The sequence below is a fragment of the Hipposideros armiger genome, unplaced genomic scaffold (genome assembly GCF_001890085.2).
Source record: "Hipposideros armiger isolate ML-2016 unplaced genomic scaffold, ASM189008v1 scaffold_31, whole genome shotgun sequence".
Taxonomy (NCBI): domain Eukaryota; kingdom Metazoa; phylum Chordata; class Mammalia; order Chiroptera; family Hipposideridae; genus Hipposideros; species Hipposideros armiger.
The window spans coordinates 4,674,012-4,684,153 of record NW_017731381.1 but is presented as its reverse complement, the minus strand read 5'-3'; the positions used below and the strand labels follow the sequence as shown (position 1 = coordinate 4,684,153).

At 54.4% G+C, this 10,142-nt stretch overlaps 1 protein-coding gene across 1 annotated transcript in view; it reads left to right on the top strand.

The window, feature by feature from the left end:
- Window positions 1–36: 36 nt before the first annotated feature.
- SDC4 (syndecan 4) overlaps window positions 37–10,142 on the top strand; it is an 18,075-nt gene continuing 7,969 nt past the window's right edge. Inside the window, exon 1 of the mRNA XM_019637043.1 lies at window positions 37–149. Coding sequence (XP_019492588.1) covers window positions 78–149 — 72 coding nt within the window. The 5' untranslated portion in view covers window positions 37–77. The remainder of the gene's footprint in view (window positions 150–10,142) is intronic.

The window sequence follows — 10,142 nt, the reverse complement described above, 5'->3', positions numbered from 1 at the left end:
GGCGGCTGCAGCCTATAAGGAGGGCGGCCCGCCAGCCACGGCCACTCGCCTGCGCGACCTCTCCGCTCGGTGTTACTATGGCCCACGCCTGCCTGCTCCGGCTGCTGCTGCTGCTCCTCGTGGGCGCCTCCGCCGCTACCGCGGAATCGGTAGGTGCTTAGAGATAGATGGCGGGGGTGGGAGTGGGGGGGTGCGGACCGGTGTCTTCTTTGTTCCTGGGAGCGTGGAATAGGGTTAATCAGAGGGCTGCGCCGCTCCCAAGGAGACATCGAGGCCGGAGAAAGTTTGTTGAAAACTTTGCCCCGAGGTCACAGGGAGGCCTCCGGGGGTGGCTCCTCTGCGCGCCCTGCGCCCCCAGCCTGTTGCTCTTCCCGCCTCCCCTTGACCTCAGCCCGGCCGCGGGCTCCAGGCTGGGACGTGACTAAGCCGGTGTCACCTTCTCCCCCCACCCCGCCCCGCACACACACACACACTGTCGCCCCTAACCTGGTGATCCTGGGACAGGCTTGGAGCCTCAACCCCCCCTCCTCGCTTCCTGGGCGCCCAGAGCGGGCAGCTCTAGAATCCGAGATGCCTGGGGCTAAGGGGGGCTGCGAGGACTCGGAAGTGGGAGGAGTTTGGGGTTCTGCTGGGCCTTGTTTAACACACTGGGGACTGGAGAACTGAGCCCTGACCTCACTTCTGGCCACAGCGCTGCCCCTGGCTTGTGACTGAGGGCAAAGCCTGCCCCTGCTCCGTCTTAATTTCCCCATCTGCACAAAGGGTGTGGGCGAGCGGGGCAGGCTGTTGACCAGTGTTTCTTTTAGGGTCCCTACAAAGTTAAGACTGATATTTCCAGGGTGGGCGGGAGGGGTGGTTACGCGCAACGCTTTCAAGGGGCGATGAGCCCGTTTTCTGCAAGAAGGGTGCTTATTTTAGCTCAGTGCAGATGGGGAAATCTAAGCACCCGCCTTGAGTAAGATGAAGGAGGCTGTGGAGAGAAGGTCTCACCCTTTCCTTCTCACTGCCCACTGGTTTCTGTCGTAGTTTACAAACTTCTGGGCCACCAGAAGCTCCATTCATCCCAGCAGTGAGCTGGAGAGGAGGGAGGCGATCTCCTTTGGGAAGCTGGGAGCGCAGGAATCGCCGGGTGAGGCGATCTGCCTCCCCAAAGCCTGGGCTTTGTGCCCCCTTCGTGTCCTTAAGCCCTCGTTTTGGGGAAAGGGAGACCTTGTGGTTAGTTCCGGTAAGGGGCTACCGTTTCTCTGAGCTTATTTAGGGAAAAGGAGATTCTGCCTGGGAGGCTTCAGTTGAATGAATAAGCCCCCAAGCAATAACGCCTGCAGCACAATTGCAGGCTTGCAGGGATGATAAACCTTTAGTGCTTCTGGTGTTCCTGGCAATGTTCTATGGCTTTCTAATGGCTGTTCTAATGGCTCCATCAACTAGCTTAAACCCTGTGACTGTTCTGAAACTGGTCCTCAGGCTAGAAAGCTAACTAGCTGCCCAAGGTCACACAGCTAATAAGGGGCTGAGTCAGACTCAAATTTAGGCTGCCAGGCTTCCAAGTCCCAGCTCCTCTAGTAGTCCGATGCTGCGATGAGTGGCTGCTGTTGTGTCCCATTCTCAGGTAACTCAAGACTAGTTTAGAATCTAAAGATTTCGGGCTGGCCAGCCTCAAGGAATTCTGAGGTGGAAGAAAACAGAGGCCCAGGGTGAGGGGGCTGACTTCCCCAAACTAAAGGCAACCTTGCCAGAAGGTTAGTGGCTGAGTCAGGACTCGAACCCAAGCCTGCTGCTCCCTGGTGCAGTGCTCTAAACTAGGCCCTGAAGGATGTGTTGGAGTCTAGCATTTGGGGAGGCATCTAAAGGAATACGCCAGCCTCGACAGTGTGGGGAGAAGAGGAAAGACCCCCCCGAGGTTGTGCGGTCACTGCGTGGGCTCTCACGTGCCAGTCTTAGCTTGGGCTGCTGAGGCTGCAAGTGCTTCCGAGTGAGGAGTAGACAGCTGTGTCCCCGGGGCAGTCAGAAGGACATAGTTTTGGGGGAGGGCTGTCAATCTTGCGTGTGACCCATCAGCTGCAGGGAAAAGTCAGCCTGAGCAGCTGCTTCCTGAGAGAAGTGTCCCCCTCTCATTCTGACCTCAGCTCTCCCCTTCCTGCCTAAGGTCACAGACCTTCCTTCTCTAATTGGGTCACAGGGCTTCCCCTTTTGGCCCCGCCACCCCCTTTCCTCCCAGGGTTGTGGTCAGAAAAAGCAGACCTCATCATTGTTGGATTAGATCCTAGAGATGATCTGGTCGGCCCCTTTATTGCAGGTAGAGAAACCGAGGCCCAGGGAAAAGGGTTTTGCTAATGGTAGTCAGGGTTTATTGAGTGTTTACCTATGCCAGGTCCACAAAAAGCCTGTGGGGATTGTATTATACCCACTTTGCAGGTGAGGGAACTGAGAGGTAAAATGGGTACCACTTTGGGGTAACAGCATGGAGGCCATCAGAATTTCTGCCCAGTCCCCCTCCAATAGTGCTGTGGGGGTCCCTCCCCTTGGGTGGTATTCCCCACCCCCGAGGTGCCACAGGTTTTGGGAAGGAAACCCAGGCTGAGCTCCTTGCCTCTTCTCCATTGGCGGGGCTTGCCATCCTAAACCAGTTCTTCCTGTCCAGCTGGGAGCATTCCCCTGAACTGCCTTCCTGCCACTCCCTCCCTGGCCAACTAAAGGCAGCCTTGTTTTGGGAGCTGGAACTCCCCCTACCCCCACCCCTAGAGATATTGCTGCCCCTGGACACAGCCCACCTAGGTGGCACCAGGCCCAGCCAGTTTGGGGGAAGTGCGTCCTCACCTCCCCCCACCGTTGTACTTTAGCTTAGAGATATTTCTGATCTTCTTGAGAATTCTCTCCTTGATCGCACAGAGTAGGGTTGGGGTGAAAGCCCGGGGGGTCTAGGATCCTTGAGTGACCAGTGAGAGCTCTTTGGACTTCTTAGAAGCCCTGAGAGCCACCAAGCACCCAGGAGAAGATTTGGGCCATGCTTTGGGGGGCTCTGACTGTAAGGTTGGGTCCCTTTCCCTCTCTGGGTTGCCACCCCCATCTGTAAATTGGGATTTGAACTGAATGGCCTCGGGAGCCCTTTATCAGCCCAGGTATTCTATTAATAATTAAGTACCTACACTTTGAAAAGACATCAAGACACCTAAGGCATTCCCTCCCTTGAAGAAAGTTATGGTTGATGAGGGAATGAATACACCCCACCAAATTCTGAGTAGTCACCCCCACCCCCACCCCCACACACTCAAGGCAGGGACTCGGCTTTGTTCATTTTTAGTGAAATACCTATCCCATAGTTAGTGCGCAGGAAATGTTTGTATGCATGGATAAATAACATTCAGGCATGTAACTGCATTTTAAAAGGTGCACTGAGGTAGCTTCTTGCTGATATGAATGCCTCCCGGTGATACTGTGAGGTAGGTATTATCTCCATTTTTACAGGAAACTGATGCTCAGAGGAATGTAATGGCTTGCCAAGGTCAGAACAAGGTCTGTCTGATAACACAAGGTGTCTGTTTTGAGTATCCTCACAGAACGTTTCAGATCAGGAAATTGGCCGGGTTGAAGGTAGAGATCCCTTGGGTCCTACATCTGAATTGCCGGGTGACCTTGAGCAATGTGCCCTATCTGGATCTCAGTGTCCTCAACTCTAACATGAGGAGGTTGGACCCGAGTCCTCCAGGGTCCTTTCTGTCCTGAGAGGCTATACTGATGGGGGAGGAGAGGGTTCTTGGCCTTCTTGGTAGAGAGCCTGAACAAGAGGAGAAGTTGGGGGTGGGCAGGACATTCAGCTCCTGGAAACAGAGGGCTTTTCCAAGGACTTGGAGTGCCGATTGGCCTGAATGAGGAACTGGGAGAGCCAGGATGGGCTCCCAGCCCCAGCTCCCTCCTGGGAGGAATTGACTCCTAGCTGTCCTCGGTCTCCTGGACTGCTAGGTGTGATTTCCAAATGACCATTTAAAACTTGGGGGAAGGGGCTGGATAGGGCTCAGTGAGTCATTGGAAGAGAGAACTAGCTGGCCAGCCTGAGTCACCCACTTCCTTTCTACCTCTTGGCTATAGGATGCCTCTGTAGTGGGGGCGTTGGAATGGGCTCCAGAGTCTTACCTTGTCCTTCGAGCACCTATTAAAGATAGTCAGCATTTCAGTGTCCAGGGCCTCGAGGGGGACCTATAAGAAATACTAACACTAGGCCCAGACCTTCACAACGCCTTGCCTCTGTGTGGACTTTGAAAGGGTAGAGTTCAGCCAGTCCTCAACATTGGTCTTTTGGCCTCTGCTGAGCAGGTAATGCAGTTTTTTCTTTTTTTCCTTAAAGCAAAACTGAGGCTGCAGCTGGTCTAAGTTCATAGAGCAAAGCGTGTACAGTCCAGATTGGATGTGACCCCAGGAGTCTCTGGTTTTTTTGGATGTCCCCGCCTTGCTTCCTGGGACTGGCTGGAGGGCATTGGAACCTTGGTTTGGAGTTAGGTAGACCTAACTCCAGAGGTGTGAAATCTACCTCTTACTAGCTCGCTACCTGGCTTCGGATGAGCCACTCAGCCTCTCAACTTTCTGTTCTGTAAGAAGATCTGGGTTGTGGTAGGCTTATACCAGATAGCAAGGTGGCTGGTTATGCTCCCAGGGTGGTGCCTGGGAGGAGGAGGCTGTCTTGGTGACAGTGACCTTTTTTGCCCAGGCCACTTGAATGCTACCTGGTACCTTTGAGGAACCCACCCCCAAGGCCCCTGGAAAGCGTTCTTTCCTCTCCGATTTCTAACCCACAGCTGCAAGGTGGAGCGGGAAGGGTCTAGGGTGGGGCCCACGGAGCCCAAATCTGCAATTTGTTTGTCTTAGAAGTGGGCTGTTTGCTAATTATCAGATGGGTTTATATTTAATCAAGAACCAGTTCCTGGCAGCCCCACCCCTCCTGCTGGGAATCCGTTGGAACCCCCTGCTGAGCAGTTTGCAGCCTGGGGGGGAGACGGGCCAGGGGTGTTGCAAAGGGTATGGACCATGGGGTCACTGCTGCGATTGGCGTCACCCCCACCCACGGTTGGAGGGACACTGTTCTAGATGAGGAGGGCCAGAGTTTCTAGCCCTGCGAAGGCCGAGTGAATTACAAACAGCACTCTGGGTTTCAGGGGAGATGGTGGACAGAAAAGGTACAGTGTTCTGAAAAGCCCGTTTTCCTATGTTTTCATTGCCTGGTGCCTAGAGAGAGAAGAGGGAGAAGGCTTTAGTCAACAGTCCGGGCCTGATTTAACCCTAGGAGTACAAGAACCCTGACGGCTCGGGTTGGTTTGTTATTAAGTCACTGGTGACCTTTGGGTGCAGTCCCACATCTCACGGGGTCCCCTGGCCCTGTCTGCTGGAGGCTGGGTGACAGCCAGTGGGTACATTTCACAGCCAGAAAGACCTGAGTCCCCATCCCAGCTCTGTCGCTCGCCCAGGAACACGCAGTTAATAAGTCACTTCCCTGATGGGAGCCCCAGTGTCCTCTATAAAACACCTGTGTCACCTGAGGGTCATAATCGGTGTTTGGCAAACTTGTAAAGTGCTAGCTTAAGTTGAGTTTATTATTAGCGGCTAGACAAGGGTTCTTAGCCTGGCCAAAGACTGGCTTTGAGGAGGGCGGCGTCTGTACGCACAGTGTAAATGTAAACCGATGGTCACAGTTCTTGGGGATCAAAGCTTTTTATCCTTTTCGGAGGGCTCCAGGAATCCCCAAAAGATCACTCTGATATGAACAGTTCTTTACAGCTTTGGCCTTCTGCAGTCACCCCCTACCTGCCCCTTCTACTTTCTACCCTTCTCTGCAGACCCTCTGACTCCCCACCCCCACCCTTCAGCCAGGCCCTCCTGCCTACTTAGCTCCCCACCCCCACCCCCTTACTCTGCATGCCCCCTTCCCAGTCCTTCAGGCCCGCCCGGCCGGCCGGGCTGGGAGCTCAGCTGCCCTAGTTTTCTCTGGCACAGTAGAAGAGGCTGCTAGTCAGGTGACACCTGGGGTAATGGAAAGGGGAGGCAGGGAGAGGCTGGTATGTGTGGAAATAGTGACATGGTGAAGCCTGCTGGTCATGGCCAGGCCTGCAGGGACTGGCTGTACCACTCGAACCCCGGGGCATGGGGGGAGCAGGAGTGACCAGTGGCTAGGCAGGTCACCAGGAGTAAGGGCACTCCTTGCCTTGGGGATGCCGGGCTGAGCCGTCTGTGGGACAGATGGACATATTCTCGAGCAGTGGCTTCCCCATACAGGGCGTGGGGGGCCGTCAGAGGGGCAGGAAGCCAGCACCCAGAGCTGATCTAATCAGCTGAGACAAGGCTATCAGCTCTGCTCTTGAGAACAGGGAGGCCTGTTTACCTCCCACCCATAGATCCAGCAGGGACCGCGGATCCGCTGCCTAGATTACAAGCCCCAGCTTCAATGCACCTCTGTCTCTGCGGCCCTGAGGGAGCCAGCCCCTCCCAGCTGTCTCCACCGGTAATCGGAGCAGCGCCCAGCTTGGTTACCCGGCCTCGAGACAGAGGGAGGTTTGTCTCTTTGAGAACTGTCTTTTACAGGTAGGGAAACCGAGGCCCAGAGAGGGAATCTCCCAAGATCACCCGGGGAGTGAGTGACAGGGGTGGGACATCAGCTCCTGGCAGGGGGACGTCCAGAGGTTCCAGAAGTTCCCACCGTCTGCCCCCATTCCTAGCTGGCACCCCAGGATCCTGGAGCCCTGGCTGTGGGAATGGGCTGCCCTGGGGGGTTGGTGAGAAGCTGGCTGCTGGCGGTGCCAGGCCTGGCTTCTCTCCTGAGTGATTGTGTTCAGCGTAACCCGACCTCAGAGTGGACAGCGCCTGGGCAGAGCTGACATTCGAACTCCCTACCTCACCCCCAGACCTGGCTTAACCCTTCAGGTACCAGAGCCCCAGGTTGTGAGTTGGTATGTGGCTTTTTTGCCTCTTAGATATTTTGTTCATCCTCAAGGCCATGTCGGAGACTCTGGGGATGCAGGTCTCAAGTAGAATTTCAGGCGTCTCTTGGTCATTGCTGTTTGATCCTTTTGGGAAAATACAACCGGTCTTTCCTCTGCTTCTGTGTGCTTAGCCCAGGTACTCCAAGTGGTGCGACCTTGGGCAGGCCTCGGCCCATCTCGGGGTCTTTTTCTCTTGCAGAGTCTAGAAGAACCTGATTGGTTATTGAAAAGTCTCTGGTCTCAGAAGCAAGATAACCCATTAAAGGCTGTGTCCCTTTGAGGTTTGCCATGTTCTTCCCCACCCACCAACCACCTGCTTTCTAGCAATGGAATTGCTTCTTTCTACAACTTTCCCCAGGTCTCTCTGATGCTTTGAGCACTAATTTCCTTATCCAGGAGGAAGGCAGGTGGGGATTAATAGCTGCTACTCCTTGAGCACCTGCTGTGTACCAGACCTCCTGCTGGGTCCCTTATGTGTCCACACACTAATGCTTTTCACTTAACCCTCATCATCCCACAGGTGCTACTAGCCCTGTTTACAAAGAGAGGGAAGGAAGGATTCCAGGTGGGACATAAGCCCCCAGGCTCATATAGGGAGGTGAAGTGGCAGGACTGTGGTTTGCTTGTGGATCTGCCTTTTCAGGTAACCGCACTAGTGGAGCCTTCCTTTCTGCCAAGGTGTAGCGTCCTTTTTGCTTATTCTGGGGGATACTTGGAACCTTCAGGAGGGGGGATGAGGGAGGACAGTGATTGTATCAGTGGCCTCTTCTGAAGATCCATCAGCGTCACTGGTGGGTTTAGTCATGGAGCCCAGGGTGCTCACCATCCCACCTCCTCCCCAAATTTGGCTTGTCCAGTTTCCCTGCTGGTCTCACCTCCTGAAAGAAGGGTCAAGTGTGTCCCTGACCCTACCTCCCCTGGGGAAAAGCCAGGTAGGGGAAGGCTCGCCTCTCTCTTTTCCACACACTGGTTCATAGTTAACCAAGCTCCCACCCTGAACTTCTCCCCGGTGCCCCAGCCAAGTTTCTGTTCTTTTGTTTAATCAATATCACTTTCACCTTTGTTTATTCCCTGGCCAGGGGCAGGGGTGGCCTGGAGCCGGGGCCTGGCAGCGAGGGCTGTGGGGTTGGGGTGGAGATGTAAATAAAGCGTGGCTGCCAGTGAGAAGTATGATCATGGCTGAGGCATGGTCTTGAGTAAGGTCTAGGATTGACTCAGAGCCCTGTCGATTTCTAGCTGTGGATGAATGACTCAACTGAACCTCAGTTTCCTTCAAAATGAGTAGAGCACCTTACAAAGCTGCTGTGCCAATACAATGAGCTCATATAGAGAAGAATCCAGCTTGGTGGCTGGCACACAGTGAATACACGTGCTAGCCACCCCAGCCCCCATGCTTGTCCTGGGTGACTGACATGGGACTTTGGGATAGAGTTGGTGACCTTTTCCTAGCTTCACGCCTGTAGCCTAAGGACTGGATGGGGAGTATATCTGGAGTGACAGCTGCTGCCCGTGGATTTGCTGAGACCCTTAAGGGCAGCCAAAACCCTTGAAGGGCAGGGAGGACGACTCCAGCCTGAGAGCCAGGAGACCTAGGTTCTAAGGCCAGCTCTGCCGCCAGCTGCTTGTGTGACCTTGGAAAGCCCCTGGTCTTTTCAACTGTTTGCTGGGTTATAAAACAAAATGTTTGGGCTCTGGGGCCTCAGATACTGTCTGTTGGCAGGTGTTCGTCCCTTTAGAACAAAATAGCACCTACTCCTCTTCTGTGGATAGTGTGGGGAAGCCTCCAGCATCTCTAAGCCTCTAGGCACCAGCCCCAGGTGCCCACTGTTATGGGTCCAGCAGGGCCTGTGGGACCCAGGCCCCATTGCCTCATTCACCTGGTGGTGTTTTCTGTTGTGTGAGAAGGAAAAAGACACAGGGAGACCTGAGGTCCCAGAGAGGATGCCTGTGCATGCACACGCCTGTGAAGACACGTTCCCTGGGCAGGGATGAGGTGAGCTGAGGAGAACAGACCAGACCCACATCCTTAGCCAGGAGCAGGGTGGGGTCCCTCTCTGGTCAGGGATGGGCCTGGCTGCTGGGTGGCCTGGTTCTTCAAAGCTACCTCAGACTGAATGGGCCTTGCTGAAGATTGTGGGGGAAGGGAGGGCTGTTGGCACCCTCTCCACACACACACACACACACACACACACACACACACACACACACACACACACACACACAATGGGATATGATTACCCACAATCCCCTGCAGCATGGTCCTGTCTTGCTGGCCTCCTCTTAAAGGGCTCATGCCCACTTTGGGAATTTCCCTGTTGTCAGGGGTCGTGGCCAGAGAGCACACTTTGGGAGTTGAAGAAGAATTTTAATTTTTCTGTGTCCTCCCACCAGCACACCTCACATAGCTTTTCCCAAGCTTTTCCCTTGGCTTGCTGTAGGAGGGGACCTAGCTAGGCTCATCTAATGCAGGCTTTAGGGACCCCAATCCTTTTTAGTGTCTGATGGGGTCTAATCCAGGCCATGCTGCTAACCCCCGGTGTGATGTTGGACACGTCGTTTATCCTCTCCAGGAATCCGCTATAAATATGAAGGGTTAGGGATGACCAGGTGACCACAAAGAGGGTTGAACTGGGAATAAATCTAGTTCAGCCTGGGTGTTGCTGCTGACTTGGCTGCAAGGTCTTCATACCCGCCTCCTCTTAGTCTTCATGTCTCTAAAGTAAAACAGGAGCTAGTAACCAATCAGCGTGCTAATCCCAGGGGTTGTTTTGAAACACCCCTTAGCACTTTCACATACTGAGAGAAAGGCAGGTGAGAAAGCAACTTCCATGGTTCCCGGGGACAAAAAGGGGTAGGGAGGGTCCCAGCCTGAAACAGCCCCACATCGGGACCCTTGCCCCCCTGTCTTGAGGACCTTGTGCTCTGACTCCCCACAGCCAGCCTGGTCTCCAGGCCAGGTCAACAAGTGGCCATAGTACCATCCTGCTCTCCTGGGCTGGTTTGACCTCCACTGAACAGCGCTCCCTTCTACCTGGGTAGGCGGGTGATCTTTGGGCACGTGTGTTTTTCTGTGTATATGGTTAAAGGCTCAGGTGACCCATGCTTGGGTTCTGGTCCAGAGTGGCCACTTTCTGCCTGTGTGAACTTGGGCAAGTGACATCACCTTTCTGAGCCGCT